Below are 27,976 nucleotides of genomic sequence, written 5' to 3'. Positions count from 1 at the left end.
CACACTGCGATTCATTTAACAATGAAATGTTTATTCAGACAAATGTACAAAATTAAGATATCCTTTACATTCTCAGGAGCAACGTAAAACGACAAAGCCTACCAGAGTGCCATACATGTGCAATCTAAAACCTGTAGGATCAAATCAGTTTTACACAACTGACTCGAGACATTCTTGATACTATTATAACCTAATAAAATCAGTAAACATATTGTTTATTTAGTTTCTGTATTTTATCTAAACATTACACCTACTACTTTAGGTGTTTACATTTTTATTTTAACAGCAAATAAATTAGATGTCTCGTAAAGCTCTTCAGATTTTAATTTGCTAAAGCTAGACATTGTTCTGGTAAAGATCACACTGGTAACTTGTTTAGCCTGGAGTAATCTGACATTCATGATTAGTAAATTAGTAAAAGAAGCTGAGAAAGAAATCTAAAGGAAAAAGAAGTATGCAGAGTCAGCACAGATCTATTTCTAATATTTAAACCATCTATACAGCAAAGTCACTCTGCATTAAACCTTGATTCATACACTGGATGCTTTGGAGTGATGCATTTTTTTTAAATGTATATCTACATAACCTTAAAACAATTATCCAGCCTGTGTACTTGGAATGACCTGTGCATGATATGTATATCACAGTAAAAAATGCATGAGCTACTGTTTAAGAGCACTACATTTCTTTAAAGAGAGCATATTTGAGGTTAATATGGTCTAGTGAAGAGTTTGTACCTCATGTATGGATAATCTCCTAAAAACACACAAGGATTTGAGGAAGAGCTAAAACCTTATGAAATATTTGCTGCAAAATTGACATAGTGGCTTTAAACTGTTATTTGCTTCAGAGTCCTTGTTAATGGACACAGAGTTTCACAAAGTTTCAAAGCGAACTTAATCCTCTTCAAGCGCAGGTAAACTCTATTTGAAAAAGCCAGATTTGGCTTGAGGGCCCATTAGCATACTGGCTTGGTTTTTGTGTGTGATGTGAATCTGAGGAAGAAAAATAGAAAGGCAGATAAAACAACAGAACAATTAAATCCCATTTAATGCAGACTTGTTTTCTATTGGTTTAAACTGAAAATAAAGGAATAGTTAACTCAAAAATGTTTTTATTTTATTTTATTTCTACGTAGATGTACTCACCCGCAGGCTATTTAAGATGTAGACGAGTTTGTTCATTAACAGATTTGGAGATATTAAGCATTGTTTTTATCAGCTGTTTGAACTCTCATTCTGGCGGCACCCATTCACCCTTAATGATAATTTTCTCCAAATCTGTTCCGATGAAGAAACAAACTCTACATCTTGGATGGCACATTTTCATTTTCAAATTTTACTTTTTGGATGAACTATTCCCTTAAAATGTGAAATAACATAAGATGATGAGAACATAAATTATTATTGTTTGCCTTTTTCCAGTTTGGATAAGAATCTATCACTTTAAATTTAGTGATGGTTCATACTTGAATGAATTATTAATTAATTTTTTTTGTTTTTTTTTTGAGTTTCTTAGTAGATTTGTAGACACAAAGTGTTCACTCATAACATTACTCACAAAAAACATTCGCTTATTACTATTACTTGTACTACAGTGTAACAAGCAAAAAGGGTCACTAAACGAATCAGTGTATGAATCTGAATAAGACTTTTTAAGTGAATAGATTCAGAAGAGTCACCTGGATGAATCAAAGTCAAATGCTTAGAAAGGCAGTCTGGTGGACACTTACGGTACAAGGTGGCTGCATCCACGGTTCTCCATCAATCTGCATGGGCAAAGGCTTCTTCGTCCTTTAAATGAGTGTACATTTTTGAATAAAACAATCAGAAAATTTTTTTGGGAATCCAAAATAACCAGTGAATCATATTATGGGCAACTGCTTGGGTGACAAAGCACACATTCACAATATGACTCAATAGTGGTTGACAAAGTGTTACAGAATAAATTGACCATCCCCATTTAATGACAAATTAATTAATGGAATGTAATTTACATATTTTTTACTTTAAAAAAAATGTATGCAAATGCAGGGAATGTAAATTAGTCAGATAGTTATGTTTGTGCCAGTATAAGCTTGTTTAAGGACATATGCTGGTAGGGTTATGTCTCACCTGATGGTAATCTGAGATGTTTTGGCAAGTCGGACTGCGCTCTTCAGCCCTGTGTATATCCGTCCCATCTCAATGGCTCCTTCCAGTCCCACCACCTCCATGCGTTTGTCACTCATGTCTGTTCAGAGACGGTCTGTTCAGTGTTTAGGATGATCTTCATATAAAAGTTTTGTCCGCACATTGAAGGAAACGTACCTTGCGGGCTCACTTTTAAGACTTCGGGGTCTACTATGACCTCAGGCATGTTCTGGTCTGTTCTGTCACTTTTTTTGGCTTCACCCCACAGGTTAGAGCCGCCGTGCATGCTGGGAATGTTGAGGACGGCGATGCCCTCCAGAGAAAGACTACTGAGATCCAGCTGTGTCCCGCAACACTGGATGAAGCCAGAGAGAGGCGCTGGGGTCAGTTCGGTACCGTTTTTCATATTCAAAATGATTTCTAGCCGAGTACTTCTAACATGCATAAGCAGATTTTTAAGTAATGAATTGCATTTGCTTCATATTCTGAATGAATGCCCCTGATCTGGTAGATTGAAATGTTCCTGGCTTGAGCTCTGACAGACGACTAATACCAGAAGCAGGTTAATAACAGGTGTTAGTGCTCTAATGCCCTCACTGTGCTCATGCTTTTAGTTGATGCTTTTTGATGAGTTTTCAACACAAGAGAAGAAGGGTAGCTGGAATGATCAAGAACCTCTTTGAACTTTGAGAGGAGTGTGATCCTTTATTTATAAGGGGTTTTTTCTCACCTCAATGGTGAGACACTCCTTGAGTTTTTTACAAGATGCTGAGATCGTCTCGGATGTGGCAAATTCAAAATACCACAGTTTGTTCTTCATCCTGTAAGAAAGATATATATGCATGAAAAGGAAGCCACAAATGTGTAATACTCATTACAGATCATTTTATTTGGTGGTTTTTATTTCATATGCTTTTATTTAAATTGAATGTTACCAAGTCAAACTGCTTTGCAAAAAAACAAAAACAAAACAATAAATACATACTGTACAAACACTATAGCTAAGAGTTTGGAGTCAGATTTTTAAATGTTTTTGAAAGATGTTTCATGCTCATGAAGGCTGCAAATACTTAATCAAAAAATACATTAAAAACAGTTATATTGTAAAATATCATTACAATTTAAAATAACAGTTTTTTTATTTGTATATGTTTTAATATGTAATTAATTCATGTGAATCCAAAGCTGAATTTTCTGCAGCCATTACTCAAGTCTTAGTGTCACATGATCCTTCAGAAATCATACTAAAATGATGATTTGATGTTCTAATAACATTTCTTATTATTATTATCAATGTTTAAAAAAATTGTGGTGCTTTATACTTTTGTGGAAACTGTGATACTTTTTTTCAGGATTCTTGATAAATAGAAAGATTAAAAGAACAGAATCTATTTGAATAAGGTATCGTTTATAATAAATGTACATTTTATTTACCGTCACTTTAAATACATTTTTAATGCACTCTTCCGGAATTAATTTCTATTTCATAAAATAAATAAAGAAATAATAATAATAATAGTGATATTTAGTTTACAGTTATTGTTATCTTTATCACGGTTATAATTTATTTTTGTTTCCTTCTAATAATGAAATTAAATTCCCGGAAATAGTCGGCAAAAATTTAATTATATATATATATATATATATATATATATATATATATATATATATATATATATATATATATATATATATATATATATATATATATATATATATATATATATATATATAAAAATGTAAAAAATAATATATATATATATATATATATATATATATATATATATATATATATATATATATATATATATATTAGTTTTTACATTTTTTTTAAGGAAATCACTTGATTTCAATCACACAAACAACCTACATTTATAATGGTTTTTAAAATATTTCTAATAATAATTTTAATGAATAATTTAAAATGTATTTAATGTTTCCTATAAATAATTTACATCAAATTCATTGGTCTGCTGTGCATACACCCGGTCATACACCCGGTCAACAAGCATTACAAAATTTTTAAAAGGCAGAGATTTATTGTAATATCTGATAAATATTACAATAAGGTGATGGATTTTTTTTTTTTTTTGAAGAAATACATAATGATGAGCAGCTCTGTGGACTGCAGTGGGGTCCTAGTGTGCAACATCCCCACCTGCTGTTAAACTTCTGTGGGTGTTTCTCCCTCATGGTGTGGAAGCGGTGAGCAATGGAGGCATCCTGTTCCACAAACAATCAACAGAGAGAATGATAACTTTACTATGAGTTAAATAACAAAGTTTTTGGTTTTTACAGATAACATTATTTTGGCAGAGAAACACAGAAAGAAAATGAGATGCTTGAATGTACATAAAATAATACTTTTATGTATTAGAATATAATGCTGTACTGTATGCGTCATACCACTCCAATGGAGAAGTAGTTGTTGATGATTTCGTAGGGCACAGGGTCACCTCTTTCCTGACTGTCCTCCAGGATCACCTGTATGCTCCAGCGATCCATCGGAACCATAGAACTGCCCTCAATGTCCTTCAGGATACGGCCCAGATCCATTCCATCATACCCTACAACATCATAACACGTTCAAGTTTCAATATATGTATAGCACACATTCAAGTTTCAAGATCAGCTTGCGCCCTCACCTCCTCCCCATCGAAGACAGCGTGCAAGGTCATTTCCTGTGCCAAGAGGAAGCACAGCCACCGGGGGGCGCACTGGCAGGTTGGCTTTGTCTTTAAGAGGAATTGAAAAGAACAGTAAAATGAGATCAAACAAACACAATTGGAGTGTTACACAGTGTATGTTTGATTGATTCGTTTCCGACCTATAGCGTCAAGGATCCAGCCAACTGTGCCGTCACCTCCACAAACTAATATTCTATAGTCCGGCAGATCTCTGAAGAAACACAACCTGGTTTGGAAATAAAAGATCATATAGATTACAACCTCATTTTTTACAAGCTTCTTTTAAGGTATTGAACAAAATACATCCACAACTATGAAACGCAAAATGTGGATCATAAATCATGCGTTTTTCAATCTTAGTTGGTTTTTAATAGTTTTGTTGTCCACAAGTATAAACAAGTGGATCCAGGGCACAAATAAAGACACATATGCTTAAATATTCGCGAAACCCTTACCCTGGTCCCGGTCCACCATTGGAAAGGTTATAAACCTGCCGAGGGTTCAACAAGTATTGGAATTTCCGAAGGATTCTGTAAAAACACATTTTGTGAGAAAAAATTTGGATTTCAAATACACATATCTAAGACGCACAGGAAATTAGACAATAACTCACCTCTCTCCCTGTTTACCGCCACTTTTAGGATTCACAAACACTAAAAGAGGATGATTGTTAGGAATTGGGTTTATCTGTTCGGGGACAGGAAGTTGTGTGTTAGCTTCACCGCCATCATTCAGCATCTCTTATATCTGCCTGGGAAAGCTGAGACATAAAAGACTGTCCTGGCGGTGTCTTACCTGTAGTACCTGTCCGTCAGGTGTAGTGTTGTGGTCACTGTCATCACTTGCAAATGCACTGCCGTTCTTTACGCAGTTTCCCCTCTCCTAAGTTAGAAAACAAAGAACAGAAGGTGTAATGGAATCATAATTAATCTGTGCTTTTGTCTTCTATTTAAGCAGACCTCTAATCTTCTAACCATTTAAACCATCTAATCATGTGGTTCTTAGTTTAAAAAAATAGCATTGTTGTGCATTTCTACAATCATGGAGCTTTGCAGGCTATTTTTATCATCTAATAAACATCTTGTATATATATATATATATATATATATATATATATATATATATATGTATGCATTACCTTGATGACGGGATAAATGGCCCACGGTGGTAAGACATGATCTCTAAAAGGCCCACAATCACATTCAAAAGGTTCCTGGGTTGCACATTCATCATGTCTCTAAAATATGACAGTAAAAAACATGTAAATGATAAACTATGAACCAGAAAGAACATGACAAATTGACCTGCTTCAATTCTGATATTTTGTTAGCAATGATTCTTGAAGTGCATTTCTTTTTTTACCCAACTGCTGCTATGTACACTTAATCTCCTATTATATAATGATATTCAGCAACAGTATTTTGTACTGTAGTTTTTCAGAAAGTCCCAATCTCACCATAGAGTGACACCAGACACAGCGTTTTCCAGTGAGGCCGTGCAAACTCTTAATCTTCTTCTGGCACCGGTCACACTTTCCAGAATCACAGTTTCCACTCACCCAGTCATGTGCCGCAATCTGCATGCAAACAAATCAGATGCACATATGCTATTTACATTTACAGTGTCTACTTGATGGCAGTACTAAAAAACAACAACAACAACAACAACAACAACAAAAAAGCTTACAGAAGATGCTTAAAGTGGGCTCTATATGCCCTGGGCCAATCAAGTAAGATCTTAAATAGAGGACCTTGGTGAGACACTCTCAATGTTCCCAGTCGAATAAGAAATAAAACAGAACTTTATTTTTAATACATGTAGCACATTTTTACACTATTTAAGAGATATGTACTTATTAAAATGTGTTCTTTTAATCTTATTCTTTTTTTAATCTACAATTTTATTTACTAACATAAACAAGTACCATTAAAGGTTGTTTTGTGCAGTTTTTAAGCTTTACGCACATCGTTGAAACGTTTGCAGTGATGTCATTAATTACTGAAATGTTTAATAGAATTGGTTTAATATTTAATTTAAAAAAAGCTAAAGAAAAGAAATAAAGGTGTTCTTACCCCTGTCTCTTTCTTTGACATCACATATGTGCGGGTGCACGGAGATGGGTTTTTATTTGCACACCGGCCATGGACTGTGTATTTGCAGCCTGTGTATGATAGCAAACTGATCAGAACCACACATATGAATGTGCAAGGTTATGCATAGCTACATTTTGAGCTAGGCAGATAAACCACAATACACACTGGCACAGTGGACTTCAGGAATAGATCTCGAAAATGTTAGCTTTTTAATTGCTAAAATTAAACATTTGATTGGCAGTCCGGAATTATTGATCACATTTGCAAAACAAACTGTGAGCCTTTCTTGTAAATTTCCCAGAATTCCACTCACAGACGCAGCAGAGACCCTGTTTGCGCAGCCCCAGCAGCATATTCTGACAGACGTTGCAGTACACAGGCTTGTTGAAGTGTTTCATCCTCCACAGGTGCTGGCCGTCTCTTTGGGTCATCTTTGGAAAGCAGAAAATCGTCATGTTATAGAACAGGTTATGTTTTTTCTATATAATCTAATTATGTAAAATGTTACATTCAATATATGTCCCTATGAAGCTAATGATACACATTTCTTTAATCTGTCTATAACCAGAGTGTAAGTGTAGCTATGACACATGTAGCCTGATGACAAAAGAACATTTATCATTATTCACTCACTCTCATGTTATTTCAAACCAGCATGAACAAATTATTAAAGGTTGGGTCACATTTACTGATGCTCAGCAAATTCTCACACGCTAAATATCCACACAATTGGAAATTTCGCATTATGGTCAAAGATTTCCCCACACTGATTGTGCGACAAGTTCAAGTTAGTTGCATAAATTTGCGGTAATGACCAACAAAAAATTGCACAAAAAATTCCACTAATGCGACTGCACCACGATCCATAAACAATTTGTGATTTACGAACAAATCAGTTTGATTTTGTAACTGGATCAGACGGTGCAATTAAAAGAATCAGCTCATTTATTCATTTATTCATGGATTTGGTTCTTAAGTTCAACTCGCTGACTCAAGGAACCCGTTGCAGCTGTGAATCAATGCTGTTGTATGACTTCAGAAGACTTGAAAAATAACAGATGAGTCACATAAACTACTCTGGTAATACTTTTTTTGTTGCCATTTTTGAAGCGTAAAAAAACTCTAAGGCCTCTGTTGTCATAGGGGAGACCCTTACGAAAGGAAAATATATTTACCAATATATTTCTTAAAATATATTGTGATATATTGTAATATATTATTTCCCCTTTTTATTTTCTAATATTTTATATATTTGAATACATATATTATATAATATATTGCAAAATATACAAATGATTGCCACTTTCAATATATTGCAATATATTGGAAAAAATAAATATATATGAGAATATATGCCTAATAGATTACATGATATTTTCCAATATACTGCAATATATTTTTGTTTCATAAGGGAATGCATGAGTGAGGATTCACTAGAAATTCTCCTGTGGTTCACACAAAAAATAACAGCAAACGGGTTTGGAACAACATTAGGGAGGATAAATGATGACATCATTTTTAGTTTTGGACAACAGATAAAATGAAATGTTTTCATCTGTTTAAGAAACTGATGACGACATAAGCATAAAAAAAATGCTAATCAGTGGAAAGTGTTTTTGAACCACTCTCAGACTCACAAGAGTGTTGTTTTCTTGTTTGTTTCACATTGCTTCCATATCTTACACCTACTGGCAATTCTTTATGAATTCAGCGGTTGGCTGGAGGTGGCCAACATTGAATCACGCAGTCACGTTAGAGAATTAGTAATAATTCAGAATATTATTGGTTTGGATGACTCCGGCAGGAACTTCAGGCGGCCTAACAGGAGGTCAGAAACTGTGGCCCACACAGTCATGCTGTAACTAGCCCTGATGGCTCAGCATGGCCCCCATGTACCACTTGGGCATGTAGAATTAGCACATTGGGAAGTTCCTGGCTTTGATACATGGTTAAGCATAACCATGATACAAAGCTCTGGCTCCCAAATGCAAGACAACTGGGAATATTGATTCTAAATTCATGTGATTAAAATAATCTACATCACAGCACAAACTACACGTGCTGTAACGGACTGTGACCACTGGTGGTAACAACAAACGTCTAGCAGTTATAACTTCCGTACTGACTTAGCCTATGTGGTTTAACTGTGAACCATACTTATTAGTACTAAATACACATTTCTAGCATGAAAGTGACACTGGCTTAGCATTTAAAAGTTGGGCTTTGGTTTTCATTATATTTGAATGTATTTAGTCATGGAAAAAAGTAGCTGTTAACTCTGTGGCTTGTCTCCAGGTCTGCACACTAGCACAGTATGGACAGATACAAGAGTCCTGAGAGTTGAATGGCTTATGTTCCCCCACCAGAGGAGTATGAAGCCAGATACTGCTCTAGTGTTACTTTCTGGAAGCTAGCTTGAGCTTGCATTTTGAAGCTGTCAAGCGACTCGTGTGAAAAGATGCATGACAGGGATATTCTGAATGCATGCCTTATTCAGATGCATGCTTATTTTAACGAGTTGTCATGTAAAGTAGATCTTATGCATGGCGTGCCAATAAGATACAAGGGATTTCTGGTTTGCAACAAGTCTATACACATTTCACTGGTGCTATGTACTGTATACGCCTCATGGTTGTGAACCACCACAGACATGTGCTGTAATATTTGGATAAATCAAAAATCTATATGGGTTTACCACTGACAAGTTCTTATGGGACATATGAGATATGTGCTTGATAAAAGTAAAAATTAAACAAATAAAAATAAAAGGGAAACTAAATCACATAAAAAATAATAAAAAAAAAAAAATCACAAAAAAAAAAAAAAAATCAATTAATTTAAAAAATAAGTACAAATAATGCTAATGTGCATTTGGCTGTGCATATAAGTGTTTTTGGGTATGTGAGCATGATGTTACTGTTACTTGTGCCAGGGTTTAAATAAATGCATTCTACACAATTCCCAGGAATGTAACCAAATATTGGGTAAGGTTTTTTTTTTTTAAGTTTTTAAGTGTCTTTACTTTTTTTTAATCAATATTTTTATTGTCTTTTTATTAAAACAGAGAACAAAGATTACCAGAGTACCACCCTCCTGTCCCTCTGGAGAGACAGTATACTCAATCAAATTTCAGAATAAGTTTGATGCCAACGTAAAATTTTAAGCAGCCTTTACTCCAGTATTATTTCACACCATTATTTGGAAATCATTCTAAGACAATAAGATAAAATGTAAAACAAACAAAAAATCTATATATAAAAATTAGACATAAAACACAAATGAAAAAAGTGCTAATATGCTTTTTTTTGTGCTTATACAGAAAGTATACGCATGCATGCAAGCATGTGTTAGAAGTGTCAATGTTGCTTGCACTAGTGCAAATTCAGCAGGCTTTTGTCAGGCTATATTGATGCTGAGCCAGACAACAGAACCTAAAGTGTTCTCAGAAGGACATAGCGTAAAAAATACATATATCTAATAAATTTAAAATTGTTTTCTTTTTGCTTCTGAGCAGTGTAATCTGAGGTACAGTCGTGTACACTCCAACAAGAGCAGCTCTCTGACATTGCATCTGGAACTGTGTTTTCCTACCTTCAGTCCCAGTAAAACCAGTAGAGGGACATTATTCATTCCCCCCTCCACCCATTCCTGTAATGACACCGTTCCACTGCTATCTGCGTCAATTGCTGTCATCATGTCCTTCAGAACCTGAGAACAAGCACAATGTGCAATGAGAAAGGATATGCTTTTGTATCTGTGCATTTCTGTTCTGACCTGTTTATGCTGTAACTAAATCATAACTTAAGGAGATCGTTTGAATCAAAAGGAGCAACATTACGCAACAATCTTGTCCTTATTTTGCCCCATGACAAGTTGATTCATGCCAAAATTAGAAGGAATGCCTCTTCAGAAAGGTGTGGTTAAGTCGGAAAATATCTTGTCGACCACATAGGCATTTCACTTCTTCCCAGCAAAAATCACACACACACACACAAACAAAACACAACTCACAGGCCTCAGTTCAGACACATGCCAACCGAGGTAATCTGCTGCGTGCATCATCTGGGCAATAATGCGGTCAACTTCCTGTTTTCAGAAACATGACTGGTTACAGATATTACCAAAAGATGTCATTTGAGCATGATGATTCAGTTTTGTTACATAATGAGGAATTGGAAGTAGATTACATTTCAGGCTAAGACCACCCACCGAACTGTCCAGGACACCGTTGCCATCTCTGTCATAGAGTCTAAAGGCAACTGTGAAGGGAAAAACATGAAGACGTGTTGCAAAGATGCCAACAATCTTTATAGATATTGGAAGTGGCAAAACATTGAGATTTACATTCAAGTTTGTCCCTGGGCTGCCCGTCTTCCAGGAGTGAGAAATAACAGGACACATCCTTCAGAAAGACTTCCCCTAAGAGAGAAAGCAAAGACAGCCTTATATACAGAATACAAGAAATCCTCTGTTCAGTAATATTGTGCAATATTCCCAAAATTTTAAATAACTTTGTTTTCTATTTCAACATATTTTAAAATGCAATTTATTCCCCTGTGAGTCTTGCTGCTCAAGAATAATTTCTTGTTTTTATCAATGTTGAAAACATGTTGAAACATACTGTACTTCGTTTCAGGATTCTTTAATGTATAGCACGTTTAAAACAACAGCATTTATTTGACAGAGAAATCTAAACATTATAACACCAAAAATGTCTTTACTGCGTTTACTTTTAATTACTTTAATGCGTCTATATTATGAATACAAGCATTAATTGAATTCAAAAATGTGTGTGTAGACACATATACATATATAAGCATATGCGTGACCCACTGTTTTCATCAGATTTTGCTGACTCTGAGTTCTGGAAGGATCTGAACAGCCGCTGGCACAGATCCGTTGGGAAGTCCTCCTCCTCCAAATACGTTTTCAAGAAGAGGCGGAAACCTTCCTCATCAATGCACTAAAGACAAATCATTTTGTACAATAAAGGATGAGTGTGCCTCATTAAAGGCGGCTATGCATTTAAGGAGCACAAGATACACACACAAACACAAACCACTGACACTTCATTTTTGAAATAGATCACTGGGCTTTTTAATAGCATCTATCTTGATAATCATTCAGAAAGTACACATCAATGGAAACTAATAAAGCCATAAAACAAAAAAAAACTTTTCTGAAACCTTCTCAACGGGGTGTAATTGAGATCCAATTCGATTCGGCACTACAAACCTACTCCTAGTTCTACTAAGTGCCTGCTGTTCCTGTCCTAGATTTTAATAGAGTTAATAAGAGAAAAAAAGCCTAGCAAGTTGTATTCAAACTTCAAAGGCCTCAGGATACCGCTGCTCTATCTGGAGGAAAACTGAGATATAGGTACTCCTCCCATTCTGACATACATAAGACTTCCATGAAAAAATTCATTGTTTATTTTGTTTTAGTTGCCCAACACGAGCAACATATAAAGCTTAGAGTGTGACGAACACAAAAATTACTGAAACAAAACGCCTGCAACATGCCGTGCAGTGTTGGAGAGCCAAGTCAGCACACAGTCAGCTGAAAAACTAGTGCACATATCAGGTATACAGACTAAATCTTTGCAACATGAGAATGGCTGGATAACAAATCTTTAAGAGCTATAATCCCTCGACTTTCCATTTTACACGAAACATCCTGTGGTTTAACGATTATAATTGTGATAGAAAGCATTACACTTAGGGCTAAGGTGTGTAGCTCGTCCTGCACTGTCTGTACTACAGACATGGACTATAAGTTAACCTCATAATTTTAGATTTTAATATGTATGTAATTTTTATGTGTATTTTATGTTTTGTATTATATTTGATACATCAAGCTTTTGTGATCAAATTCTGATAGCTTGTGATGAAACCAATAAGATTTTTATAACAGTATATCAGACTGCATACATAAAATTCATATAGATATCAGTTGGGGAGGGCAAAACATATTCAATGAAAAACAATGAAGAGTGAGAGAAAAATGTACTTGTATACAAATAAACATTCTTCAAAAGTCTGTTTTATTTATAAATATTTTAAATATTATGAAATATTATAAAAATCTAAACATTTAAATTTTAACATTATTTTAAAAAAAAGCTACATGGTTAAAAGTTGTTTCGGTCCAGTAAATGTTCATCTTGAAATATTACTAACAATATAAAAGCTATTTTAACATTTTATTAGCAATAAAATAAGAATAAAATACTTAATTTCTGGCAATTTTTTTTACGCATTTAACAGATGCTTTTATTCAAAGCAACTTACAGTGCATTCAAGCTATACATTATTTTTTTACAGTATGTGTGACACCCTTGGATTTGAACGCACTACCTTTTGCGCTGTTAACATAATGCTCTACCACTGAGCCACAGGAACAACAATATTGTCAGCTTGGTTGACCAGACACTATTTGAAGAGAACTGAACTGAGCTGGATTATGAATTTAACTGAATTAAAAATGAACAGTTTACTATTGTTCACATACATTATTGACACTATTTTTCTGTTTAACTCTGTAAAGCTGCTTTGACACAATCTGTATTCTATAAAGCGCTATATAACTACTTGGGAATCAGCACTTTTGGCTTGGGTTACCAGAATACCTTCGTAAATGTGTAGCAACATGCTAAAAATTACTTAGAATAGAAACTGCAGTACAAAAAAAATTGGCAACCACCCACTACAGCTTCACATAATGCCAGTGAATTCTGTGTGGGACACACCACTAAAATCGGTACTGAGGTACACATGGCACTCCCTGACTTAGTAGGTACACGTTACATGAATTGTCCAGAGGATGAGCTCAGATATGCTTAACCAGACGTGAAGTGATTCACATTACAGAGATGGATGGATCTGTTCAAGGGTAATTGGACTAAGATGCTGTAAAAGCAGAGTGCTGACAGTTGGCCCCTGACAGCCTGTTCACTCACCTCTCCGTGCCTGTACTTGGCTAACCTGCCATCTGCATTGAATTCCTTTAACACATCTTTTACTTTTAGACTGCAGTCTGTAAAAAGATAGACAGAGCGAGTGGGAGGAAGCAAAAAAAGAGAGTAAGAGAAAAAAAACACATGATGACATATTGGCACAAAGAACCACAGACATCACACATTATAATGAACTGTATCTGCATCAAATCTGCATGAGAAACAGGCTAAGCAGAAACTCTAATACTTAGGGCAAGTATCTACAACACCTTACTGTATAAAAACCCTTCACTCATGCATGAGACACCAGGATGGAGCAACCAAAGGGGCAAAGTTTGGCTGCTTAGCATGAACCTATTAGTCCCCGCTGGTCAAATACTGCAACTACAGAATATGCTAATTGTCTTTCTTCACTGAAGACCATATTTCCTCTTATTCAAGATTCAAGTTTTTTTATTCATCACATACACAATTATATAGATAATATTTAACCAGCAGTGAAATGTGACTTATTCCTGGACATGTCCTGGATGGGGTCTCTAAATTACCTAAAATGTATAGGTTTTGGCTTATCATCGTTTATCATCGCTTAATGTCAAAAATAGTGATTTTTATATTTTATCCAATATATTAAGAACTATATGATAAGGAAATGAGAACGTACAGTGTAAACTTTTTTGCATGTACTTACTATAGTAATACCAGTAAAATTCAGTTAGCATAATTACATGCACGTAAACTTAAACCAAACCCTAATGCTAACCCTAACCCTATATTAAGCACATGTTGATAATTAATATTACTCAGTAACTTCCTGTAAAATTACACAGTAACAAGAATGCCTTAAAATAAAGAGTAAAGAAAGAAAATTAATTTCCATTTTTATCAATGTACTTTCTTTTCTAATCCCATCATTTTAATGACATTATCAATATCTAAATGGTGTCAATCAGTCAGTCTTTCCCACCAATGGTTGTCTATGTATTAAATACTTAAGCAGATGCATCCATGTAAAACTGTAAGTAAACTGGGCTCACAGATGTGTTGGATGCACACGACTGGCATGTTTTTTCAACCCTGAGAATAAAGTGTCATTTGGCACTTAAGGACTGAGAGTGAGTCATGGTTTGTAATGAGGCCGAGTGTTTAGTGAGAGTGGGAGGGATGTGTGGGCATCACAGACTTACAGTCAATGTACTGCTGAAGCTGGATGAAGTCTACCGGCCTCAGCTCTCTGTCATCTGACTCGCCTGGGTATGACATCACGCCAGAGCCTCTGAATAACACTGAAAGAGTGAAAGAGAAAGGTTGGTGAGAGGAAAACAAAAGAAAGCCATGTTCATCTTCACTTTTTATGCATTAAGATGTTTTCGTGCACTTAAACAAGTATAAAATACACAATTTAATCAAATGCCATTAAGATGTTGTTGATGAAAGAAAAGCTTCAGGCCTAGACACAATTATGCAAATACAAAGCATGCACATTGCTGTCAACATCGCCTGCGGCACAAACCAGAAATGCTTTGACAACAGTGACAGATAAAAAATTAATCACTGTTGCTTTTTTGTGTGAATAATCTAATACTGTGTGATAATAAAATAATCCATGACCATGGAGAACCATTTTATAAAAGGAAGTAACAATTCACTGTTCACTCTTTGCCCTTCTGATGTCTAAAACGTTTTTTTTTTTCAGGCTGAGCAAAGACTAAAAATGTGTCTGAATAATTTGCTTTTTATGCATGAACAGAGAAAATATGTCTCATATAGCCACACCATACAAGAATTCTGGATTCTGGGTATTATATAAAATAATTATGGATAATGCACAGATTAAAATGACAGCATATTGGAAAGAAACACTTTTATTTATCAGGAAATCATTCAATTAAAGTTGTTACATAATATTAATAAACAATTTCAAATAAATGTTGTACTTCTGAACTTTCCATTTATCAAAGAAATACGAAAAAGATATTTCATGGTTTTCACAAATGCTTTCAACATTAAATAATAACAAATGTAACCAATCACATTTTGCTTTATAGCGAGAAGGTGCTATGATTGGTCAGCAGAATGTGGCTGTTATCTGATTGGCTTGAGCAGACGGTGGGTGGAGTCCACACATCTGTGGATTGTCAGCATCTTGATATTAGAAATGTGTCAAAATCTACAAATGCGCGCAGTGATCCACAAATGAATGCCAGGTTGTGATTGTGAAATAAAAATATATTTGCGAATTCTTTAATTGGCAGATATCAGTTTATTTTAGTTTGTAAAGCTCTAAGATGTATTTGTGGATCTCATTCTGTTTTTCAAAGGGTTTAATTTCTTTACATTTATTTGTGGATCATAATCTATTTATATGGAATTATGCAACAATTCTATCTCCATACAAGCCTGGCTATGTAAAGCAGCATGTCACATCATCAATCATCCATTTACATACTGAAGTCATTGCAACATGCTCAAGAAACCAAACCTGTAGGTCACACGATGAATAAAAAGGTTGCGTTCCCAATTAAAAGATTCATCTTGTGTTTTTGTGTAAGAGACCAGTGGAAAACTGACAGAAAACAGTCTGAGATTTACCATTTATTTGTTTAGTTATTATTTATGTTTCAACCATTTATTTGTTGAAAGAATAAAGAGTACAACCGTGCACAACATTCAAAACTTATTCAATGTCAGCTGACAAGACTAAAAATTGTCTGTGTGTATATAGCATTGATTCAAGGACCTGAGGCATAATGAGACACGCATATCTCACTTTTTGTGTGTGCATTATACAGAAACCTCATGTTTCTGGGTCTCATCTGTGATGGAAAATAGATCAGCACTCTCATTAAGGAAAAAGACAGTCTAGGGATATCAATATGCTAGTCCCAAGCCAAAGTTTTTCTTCCCGTGCACATTCATTAAGATGTCTTCAAACTTTTTAACACAAGCCAAAAAGCTTTGATGGAGAATAAATGGGTGACCTATTTAAAGCAAGTCTACGTCTAGAGATCTGTTTTTAGCAACTAATAATAGTAGCATGAGTAAAAGTTTCATAACAGTGATTCAGCGCGTGTCTGTGAACACAGAAAACTAGCCACATATTTAAAGCCAACAAACAAACATATGCAAAGCTCTAGTTTAAACAACAGGAGGAGCACCTTAGCCTAACCCCTTATTAAGGTTTTTCAGCATGAGAATGATATACAATCCACTTTAAAGACCGTTTATGTTATTCCTCGAATAAAAGAGCTTAAAAACTGATACGACAGAAAAGGCAGAGAAAATGAAGCACGTACACCCACTCCTCTCATGTGATGTGAGCTAACAAAGGGTCACACCATTCTCAGTTAATTCCCTCAAAAGGTTAGTGTCGTTGCCTAGGAACTTGTGTGGCCTATTCCCTGTATATGTGTCTGTGTCTGTTTGTGTGTGTGTGCATGTGAGTGAGTGAGTGAGTGAGTGAGTGAGTGAGAGAGAGAGAGAGAGAGAGAGAGAGAGAGAAAGTTGGGAAAACAGAAGCAATACTTTTTTTGTCAACAGTGGAAGCTAGCCAGTGCATGACAGACTATATTACATGCAGACTTCAAATTATCAATTGTTTTGGAAAGACAGAAAAACATATGTTTTAAATGTCACACTTATTTATGTATTTTTAAATCAAGTATACGGTAGGTTTTTTTGCTTTATTTTTTATTACAAATTAGTAAAACACTTGAAAACACTTGTTTAACAGTTCTTATTTATCTATTTTTTTTTGTATTATGCGTTCGCTGTGAATTATGATATTCAGTGATATTCAACCAAAAAACAATAAGCATAACACCAACAGGATGGGCATATTTGATAATGATGGTCTTGTTTCACACCAGATTTAACAGTCAGTTGACTGTAGTTTACTACTGGTGGCTTGAGGTCTTGGTCTCTCTCTCTGTCTTTTTCTGAATCACTAATAGTTTGGGTTGAGCACAGAAGCGTGATAATTTCATTCTGGGCATCCTCATCACTTGTTTGCATGCATAGCTCTCTGTTTTATGGGGACAAATCTCTGCTTCACCAGACACTTAGTCCAGTAAAACACAGAGCTAAGGGCTCTTTGTGGCTCGGCTCAGAGTACTCCATTTTTGAGACCACCCGCAAAAACAAAGCATAAACCATAACTTCACTCTTTTGGACAGTAAATTGTTTTCATTGATTCAGAAACAGCTGCCAATCATTTATACAATAAAGATGTAGATTCATTCATGCCAATATGTCTATTAACCCTGGTGAATAATTAGTTTATTCCATTATAGATAAGGCTTCAACTGGACATCATTATTTATTACAACGCTCTCAGGTCATTTTTATAATGACCGCTTTAGTTCCAGATAACCAATCGGCACTATATATATATACAGTACAGACCAAAAGTTTAGACACACCTTCTCATTCAAAGAGTTTTCTTTATTTTCGTGACTATGAAAATGGTAGAGTCACACTGAAGGCATCAAAACTATGAATTAACACATGTGGAATTATATATGGAATTATATGCATAACAAAAAAGTGTGTAACAACTGAAAATATGTCATATTGTAGGTTCTTCAAAGTAGCCACCTTTTGCTTTGATTACTGCTTTGCACACTCTTGGCATTCTCTTGATGAGCTTCAAGAGGTAGTCACCTGAAATGGTCTTCCAACAGTCTTGAAGGAGTTGCCCGAGAGATGCTTAGCACTTGTTGGCCCTTTTGCCTTCTGTCTGCGGTCCAGCTCACCCCTAAACCATCTGGATTGGGTTCAGGTCCGGTGACTGTGGAGGCCAGGTCATCTGGCGCAGCGCCCCATCACTCTCCTTCTTGGTCAAATAACCCTTGATGCCTTCAGTGTGACTCTACAATTTTCAGTCATGAAAATAAAAAAAACTCTTTGAATGAGAAGGTGTGTCCAAACTTTTGGTCTGTACTGTAAATAAAACATATCAACAAATTAAAAATATTGATGTCCACTATTAATGAATGCCTTATGACAAAATAAATATATTTGAAGCTGTTTGCTTTACAAATTCAATATTACACTTGGCAGCCCCCACAAGTGCACGAGGGTCATGTTTATCTTTAGATCACAATCTCTATGTCATCCCCAATCAATTAGGTAAAAATGTCAGCAGAATTACAGTAACATCAAGGAAGTAGTGGGTGTTAGTAGTAGTTAGTTTCATGTTGCTGAGAGATTCCCTTGTATTGTGCATTGTGGCGTGCTTCTCTCTTCCTGTATTTGTAACTTGCTAGCTGATGTTTTTTTTTTTTCAACAGTGCACTTAAATAGTCCTGCAGTGTGACAATGTTTAAATAGTCCATGTAAATTTTTTAAAATATGAGGTCACAAAAAATTCTATTGCATAAGGCCAACCAATACAATTACAACAGTAACTCCCCCAGCCCCTCTCACTATCTTGCCTAATCATTTGCATTCCCAACCCACTTTTCCAGAAAAGCTGGACTTAGAACAAAACACTGACACGCCTGAGGTTACAAGCCTGTTCTAGTGATCTAATATTAGCTGTTCCCATATTATTTGCCTTTACAATGCCTTTTAAAAACTAATTTTAGGAACAATACTTTCTGAAGCTTTGTGCTGTTTATACAAGCTGTCGCCTTGTATCAAGTCAAGCTGCTGCTTCGTGTCTGCAAGAGTTTATATATTCAAATGTTTTCCCCTTCCTTTCCCAGAGGAATATTTAATTGCTCAAAGCTTGCTCTTTCATAACTCAGAAGAAGTAATGCAGTTTTCTTTCCTTGTTTTACATGTTTACATATATATGTGTGTGTGCATGCATGTATATCACAATAAAAATGTTCCTATCAGTGATTATCGATAAATTATCTTTAAAGGCAGATTTTTGCTCCTAAGTGAAAGTTGAAGAAACCATAGAATTAATGGTGGTTTTAAACTCCTCTTAGAACATGAAAAACACTCAATTCAATTTTCCAGTCATTGTTTCTTTAAAAAATATCTTTTACAGAAAAATTAATTTCTTAGCCTCTGCATGCTCCAATGAGTGATATTGCTTCAGATCATGAAACAGGTTTGTGTTGTCTGACTTTGATGACACTTATTTTCAACACAGTTTGCAGTGCAGGCTACAATATTAATATTACTTTTATTTCTTAGAAATTCATTTTTGACAGTAGCTTGGACTGACAGTAGTAGTAACTTGAGTTAGCATTACTTTAACAACCTCAAATTGATATGGTAAAATGTAATTATTCTGACTGTTTTGAGTTTTATTAAAAACTACTGGCCTTCCATTATAGCATACATTTAGATCATGATAACCACAGTTAAAATCACATATTTATAGCGCCTCAATACCATGGTAAAAAAATGTAGTAAAAATTTTACTATATGGTTTCTGGGTATTTGTATGAAAAACAGTAGTCTAAATACATAATATAAATGCACAAACACTGTGGCTTATATATAGACATACTGTATATATATATATATATATATGTATATATATATATGTATATATATATATATGTATATATATATGTATATATATATATATGTATATATATATATATATATATATATATATATATATATATATATATATATATATATGTATATATATATATATGTATATATATATATATGTATATATATATATATATAGATCGATCTGATAATAAATATTTTGGTAACACATAAAAATAAAATATTTTATTGTAGAGATACTGAGAACTTGAAAAAGAAAATTGCACACGTTTAGACTGTAAAAATATTAGACTTTTACCCAATGGCAAAAAATAAATAAATAAATAAATATTATTATTACAGTATTTATAATACATTTTTATTGTTGTAGTTTAATGATTTAGATATTGCATCAAAATTCAGGAAATCAAAAAAAATGTATAAAAAGTTTTAAAAATTGTAGCAAAAAATGATCAAATATTATAGTGATACTAAAGAGATTCCAATTGTGATTAGAGGTTGTTTTCGTGTGAGAAACTTGAAAGATCAAATTGCAAGCATTCAGATTGATAAAATTAAATTTGGCTCATATATAATGGCATAAACAATAATAATGATGATAATAATAATAATAATAATAATAATAATAATAATAATAATAAATATTCTTATTCTTACTATTGTTGTTTTGTTTCTGTTCTATTGTTATAATAGAAATATTAGAAAGGAAATAGAAAAATATGTTCTGCGTTTTGTAATAAGACACACACACACACACACACACACACACACACACACACACACACACACACACACACACACACACACACACAAAATGACATCAGTAGTGGTTGTGACCACAAAAAAAAAAAAAAAAAAAACATCCATTATGGGTTGCCCTTCTGTCTCTGATCAAAATCTTTTGTTTTACTGCTGATGAGCTGCTGTTTATTAGATTAAGGCAAATCAAATAATTTCAGCTTTTCCAAGGAAGCACAAAGTTCATCTGGTCAGTAAAAAGGATTGCCAATCCTGGTGGCTCTGGAAAGAGTTTTCCCCATCAGCTGTGCTGCCTCAGACCGTTGCCAAGGGTGACTGACTGGACGAGAATGAGGAAGGGTGGAGGCGAGAGACGGATGAGGGGGAGGAAACCCAGGCAGCAGTCGCGGGTCTTCCCCTGCTGGCCTGCTCCACCTACGTGTGCTTCTCAGTGCACACAACCTTCAAACAGACTGCTTTGCATTCCACCTGCTGATGTAAGAGTGAATCACTCACCTCAACAAAAGCAGATGATTTTTGTCTCTTGGGTGCAGTGTAACGTGTGTTTATCCAACTAGTACATACCAAGCATGACATACTGTAAACAGCAACTGGAAAAGTGGAAATATTTGGTTCCCTCTCCGCAGGAGTGGCTGAAGATTGTTTTTGTTCACTAAATGAAACAGATTTATCTTTAAACACTCAGCTTGCAGAACAAATGGCAGGCAAAGTTCAAGACATGCCATAAAACAGGCCGGAAACTAGCAGCACAAGTCACACCTCACCTGTGAACAGCTGCTGTGCTTCGCCTCCCGCAGCTCATTTCTTGTGTTCTACAAGTTGCATTTCAATGGAAAAAGTATCACTCGTTTTACTTACGTAAGTAGTGGCAGGACGAGTTTTTTATAAAAGCAAAGGGGCCTCAGGGGTGTGCAGGAAACCCTTTCAAAGTCACCCACTACCCACAGGCACGCCTGAGCTTGCACAGCAGCCGTGCACGCCGTCCTCCTCCAGAAAAGCCTCCCTCGCGGTCTGTGCAAAGGCACAAGCTTGAGGACTCACATGTTAGAAACGTACTTACACCCACACGCAGAGAGCACTACAGACAGCAGACACACTGCAACTGTTGCGCTATCCTACACAGACCAATATCAAGAGTCGAAGCCATTTAGATTTCATTACCGTGTACAAGAGAGGGCATGAGACATCATAGACTTTCTGCAGCTGAAACTGACTCAACTGAAATATGTGAGGACATGTAATTATATCATTTATGCATAGAATTACTACATTTATGCAGTCCAAACTACACCAAAACACTTCACAAAAACATCCACTTGAAAACAATTATCTCCATGAGGTTTCAGTGTGCAAAAACATACTCGGGGATGAAAGATGAGATTTCTCTGATCAAAATTGAAATTGCCATTTAAAATCCAACTGAGAAAAAATAAATAAATAAATAAATAAAATAGCTTCAGGTGTGACCAAGAATATTATGATTATATATTATCAGTATGACTTTCAAATAAATATTTCTTATTTGAAAAACTTGAAATATTAAACAAAGTGATATTATTTGTATTATTATATTACACATAAATTGAAAAATTGTGTTTAAGGTGAATTATAATATAATAGTTTTATTTTAAAGTCCAATTGAAAAGTCACAATACTAACATTTAAGGCCTTTTTTTTGCTTCAAGCAATAAGAATGTGACAAAAATTTGACGATTCATCATATATGTTCACTTTTGCCAGTGCTAATGCTTCATAACACAGCAAACACAATGTCAACATGAGTTGTTAAGTCCAATTTGTAGTTTTTTTTTTTTTTAATGAGTCAGTCAAAAAATTCATAAAACAGCAACTGCAGAGTCAGTTTGCATGCAAGCAAGGTCAAAAACACTTTCATTTTCTCATAAAATGGATTTAAATCTACCTTATTTCTTAATGACTTTCAAACAAGTAATCTTTCCAAAACCCTCATTTTCATGAGGCTACTCTGCTCTGATTGGTCAGATGACCCAGTCTGTTGTCATTGGTCTACTGCATACAGCATATTTCAGAAACTAAACATAGTAAAGACCCAAACAATAATGGTACATGCGTTAGCCGAACACATATGGACTACTAATAAATCACTGCAGTTTGTAAATCAACGTATTGCTCCATCCTTTATCATGAATCCAAGTAATAAGTACGACGACACGTTCTATTTTAATCGAAACATTTCTAGACAATAGCAGGCCCTCAGCTGATTAGCAGAAATATAATGCAAGTTATTCAGAGACTTATAGCTGCACTGACTGTATAACACAACACAACACTTAAAACTACATATTCTGGGCGCTGGACAGAACATTACAGCAAAATTATTAATCATACTTACAAATTGTGATTTGAGGAGCAAGCTTTTCAAGCTGGTCTTCAGAGCTTGATTCTTTGGAAGTGAAAATAAACAGAATTTACTTTCACAACGCAGAGCACAGCATTGTCTTAACATGATGTTATCCACGCCAACATGCTACAGCGTTTGAGGGAGGTTCAAGTTTTCGGTGGATGTCCACACACAATGTAAGCAGGCATTATGCAAATGTGGTAACTTGTGATGTGTGAACTTCAAGAAAATGGGATCCGAAAGACACGTTTAACGTTTCAGAGTGTGGCTCCTTCTTTGAGAGACAATAACTTTATTTATGATGCACTTTCAGCTATACAACTTTGCAGACTGTCATGTCATGCATCCACTGCATGAAAGGTCAAAAATCCATAATAGGTGCACTTTAATTCATGAATGACTGCTGCCACGATCTGGGGCTCGTTCTGTCTAGAAAACCCCCGGAGATGCCTGATTGTGGTCATGCTTTCCTTTATGCAGCAAGGGCTGGAGCGAAGGCTGTCTCCCTCCACCCTTAAAGTCCAAGTTGCTGCTATTGCTGTGTGCCATGTTCCCTTGAATGGGAAGTCTTTGGGTAAGCATGACCTCGTCATCAGGTTCCTTAGTGAGTGTCGTGGCATACAGATAATACTCAGAATTTGTGCTCTGCATTTAACCCATCCAAAGTGCACACACACAGCAGTGAACACACACATGCACCAGCCCGGCTACATGCGCTGTCCCGTCCGAACATTAAGAGGTTACATAGACCGGACACAAAGCTTCAGGACCTCAGATCAGCTCTTTATCCATTATGGCAGATGGGGAATGCTGTGTCTAAGAAGAGGATGGCCCACTGGATTGTGGATGCCATCACCAAGGCTTATCAGGCCAAGGGGTTTGCCCTGCCTGTTCAGGTTGCGAGCTCACACAACTAGGAGTGTTGCATCCTCATGGGCGCTGGCTTGTGGAACCTCGCTGACAGATATTTGTAGAGCTGCAGGCTGGGCAACCCCTAACATGTTCGCTAGATTCTATAGCCAGTATCCTCCTGTGTTTTCACCTCAAAAGGGTAGTGACCATGAGAGGCCCTGGTTAGTGTCGGGTTGCTAAAACTGCTCCAGAGTATTTAATACCCTGTTGAGATCCTCCATCACCTTCGGCAGCAAGACGCGGCAGAAACCTTGGCACCAGGACTTCATGATGAATCTGTGAGAACCGTGGAAGGATGGGTCCCATATTGAGACCTAAGTGGTACTCATATGTATAGCCTTAGAGCCTATGTTTCCCCGGCAGACTTCAGCTTTCCAAGAGGGTTACAATCACCTCCAATTTCTCCATATACACCTAAAAAGATGCTATATGTGTATTTGCTTCTGAAAACACCTTTGGGAAGGATGGGGCTTCTGCAGCCTCCCTGTTCCCAGTGGAACGGGTACGTTTTCCCAGTGTTATCCATCTCACTCAGTTTAGTAGTGCTTTGACAATGGTGAGTGGAACTACTTGTTCCAAGTCCTGGCCTACACCAAACGGGTGCAGGCGGTTCGCACAGGTCACTGGAAGGGGCAGCACCCATGGTGCTTTGGTAGGGATCCCAATTCTTCTTGGTTACATATAGTAACCATCGTTCCCTGAAGAAGGAAAGGGAGACGTCACGTCCCATCATCACGGTTGTTGTACCACTGCTGAGCCGCCGGATCACAGTCTCAGCTCCTCAGCGAAAACCTGGTATGCATTGCACCTGCTGCCTTATTATACTCATGCTGTGATCAGCGGCAGATGGATGCAATAATTGCATGCCAATGTGCACTGGCTCATTTAGTTTACACTCCAAGTAGATCGATCTATCGAAGCGATATCCCAATTTGTCGGTCACCAACATGGCGTCTCCATTCCCTCCTTCAGGGAACGAGGGTTACCATAGGTAACAGAGACGCTTTTGTTCCCTTACTTTTTTAGAGATTATTAAGTACTTACCACTTGCCATGTTAAAAACGAGGAAATCTGTAGTAAAATGAATATTCATTCTCAAAGCAAGACCTTTATCTGTTTCTGTCGTATAACCATGGTTAGATCATGATTGAGCTTTAGGAAAGATGGGCAATTCCTGAGTCCAGTTTTTCACTGCTTAGCTCATGAGTTATTAAAGCAGGTGATTACTGGAAAAACAGTAAACCGACCCTGTGATTTTCTAGCCAAGCCCATAAGCATCCTCAGAGAACAAGTTACCATTATCAGGTAAGCTAAGCCAAGAGCTCTGGAGAGAATGTGGGACTAAATGAGGACTTTTAATTTCTTCAGAAAAATCCTCAAATTTAGCATAGGCTTTCAAATGAGTCAGAGATACAAACCCACAAACTAAAATATATGTATGTTGCACTGAGACAGATACGTTTTGGTCACAACAGAAGAAACAAGAGTGGAAAAACAAGAAGGGTTAGGTTAGACTCACGTTTTGACCCTAAATGTGACAAATGGCATCCAGTCTTTTACAAATATTAGGGCTGACTCGATACCACTTTTTCAGAACTGATCCTGATCCAATACCAAAAATTTTGAGTATCTGCCAATACTGATATCAATCCGATACCAGAACAATTTTTTTAATTAGTGTAGAATTTCTACACCTCAATGTGCGTTGACCTGATCATCCCTTTTTTGTATGTTACACACCATCTACTTAATACAGACAGCTTCATTATAAAGAAAAATAACAAACGAAAATCATGTGTGCACAATAATTTAATAAAATCCTATACTTTTAGTGAAAAAAAATACAATATTTAGTATTAAAAAAATAAAAAATAAAAGTCAGCTTTCATCAAAGTTGTCCTAAAACCAAAACGCCAATACCAATACCCGTTCTTATCATTTATTTTAAATGTATAGCAGAGTAATGAGGCAGCAACATACAGTACATAAACTCTGTATTATTAAGAGTCTAGATGAAATGCAGGCATTCAGATAATCAGCAATAGTGAAGATAACCGTAAAATAAACAAGAGAAAAAATCCAGAGAATGCAACAAGCATTAAATCAGGTGAGAGAAATGTGTCAAATAATACAATGATACATAAGAAGAACTTCTTTTAAGTGATAGGCTATTTAAGTTTCCAAGCATTTCAAAGTACAGTATGACTCAGGATCCACAGTATAGTTCGGTGAAAGAGAATAACAAAACATCTGACAAAACAACCGACGAAGCAAACAGGAAAACCACCAAAATGCAGTTAAGTAGTACAATTAAAAATAGAATAGGTCTGTACATTACAAAACTTGACTGAGCTAGGCTGTCTCAAAATCTAGATGGCTGTCTAACTTAAGCTAACTAGGACGACCTAAACCATAAATCATTTTCATTTTAACATGCATTTATATAGAACGGCGTGCTAAAAAACTTAGACGATGTTTCCTGCACTATTCACCGCAATACTACTACTGAATTTACAGTCCGAAACGTACAGCGAACAGTAGTCCGATTCCCTAACAAATGACTCCTATGAGCCGGTTCTTTTAAATGAATAATAAACATAGAGCGCAACCAGTGCTGACTGATTGTCAAAAGAATCAATCTTATGAGCCGATTCTTTTAGTAAATCAAAAACACTTACGAAACAGGAGCAACCATTGATATATCACCCATTTACTGAACCGTAACTTAATTTAATCGTCATGTTATATTAACATCATGAGTTATTGACTGTTCATATGACAGCTTAATTTGAGATACACATTGATTAAGAATGAAATACGTTATCACATATTGTTGGTTTAGTATTTGTATTTAATATTTAGAGTCATGCACTTGTGCCTCTAGAAAAGCATGTGAAAAGCCATTTAAAAGGCATGTAAACAACACCTTTCGCAAGAAAATTTGTAATTTCTTTTTGTGGAAATATATTTGTTAGATATGTTTTGAAACCAGAAATTATCTTATCATTTGCCAACAACTGTTGAGGGCGGTAAATGTTGGGATGTTAGATATTGTTCGTCAAAGTACTAAACGAAAGGAATTCTAAATGGAACCGAACTCGCCGAGACGAATCGAATTTAGAATCATTAAATTCCTCTCGATTCCCATCGTTAACTAGACAGCATTCTGGGGCATCGATACAAACGTTCGAACATACTGTTTGGCGAGTCAGAGGTTTAATACACAACCTTATGAGTCGCTACCAAATTAAATATTGCATAAAAACACGCAACACTGTACAAAATCACTGTTACTGTTCAAATGGTTGTCACTTCTCTAAAACTCACTCGTTTTACCACAAGATTAAATAAACACTGACGTTACCTTAATATCTTGAGGTCTGCAGCACCCGGTTAGTAGTTCTGTCTGACGCCAAGAGCCAAATCGCCAGTCAGATGCACTTCGAAAACTGCTTCAGCGCTTAGAAAATTCAGAAAGAAGTAGCGACGGAGGCAGAGCCAGCTTCGTCTGTGAGAAAGCGTTAAGCTGTGTTTGTCCGGTGGAGAACTGACAGTGAAGTGAACACGCCTAACTGTGA

At 35.7% G+C, this 27,976-nt stretch overlaps 1 protein-coding gene across 1 annotated transcript; it reads right to left on the bottom strand.

Moving 5' to 3' along the window:
* Positions 1 to 10: 10 nt before the first annotated feature.
* LOC127945126 (diacylglycerol kinase alpha-like) lies at positions 11 to 27,972 on the bottom strand. The gene is made up of 24 exons (XM_052541714.1): positions 27,763 to 27,972; positions 15,055 to 15,153; positions 13,871 to 13,947; positions 11,746 to 11,875; positions 11,257 to 11,331; positions 11,122 to 11,171; positions 10,924 to 10,998; positions 10,504 to 10,620; positions 7,226 to 7,343; positions 6,892 to 6,980; positions 6,276 to 6,395; positions 5,958 to 6,056; positions 5,615 to 5,701; positions 5,433 to 5,506; positions 5,275 to 5,349; positions 4,960 to 5,045; positions 4,778 to 4,867; positions 4,539 to 4,699; positions 4,291 to 4,355; positions 2,863 to 2,953; positions 2,310 to 2,487; positions 2,115 to 2,232; positions 1,733 to 1,793; positions 11 to 995 (listed from the first exon to the last, which is right to left on the bottom strand). Exons 2-24 carry the CDS (start codon positions 15,128 to 15,130, stop codon positions 924 to 926), a joined length of 2,184 nt encoding a protein of 727 aa, XP_052397674.1. The 5' UTR covers positions 15,131 to 15,153; positions 27,763 to 27,972; the 3' UTR covers positions 11 to 923.
* Positions 27,973 to 27,976: the final 4 nt, after the last annotated feature.

This window comes from Carassius gibelio, chromosome A23 (assembly GCF_023724105.1).
Source record: "Carassius gibelio isolate Cgi1373 ecotype wild population from Czech Republic chromosome A23, carGib1.2-hapl.c, whole genome shotgun sequence".
Classification (NCBI taxonomy): Eukaryota; Metazoa; Chordata; class Actinopteri; order Cypriniformes; family Cyprinidae; genus Carassius; species Carassius gibelio.
This window is presented reverse-complemented; position numbering and strand designations above follow the sequence as displayed.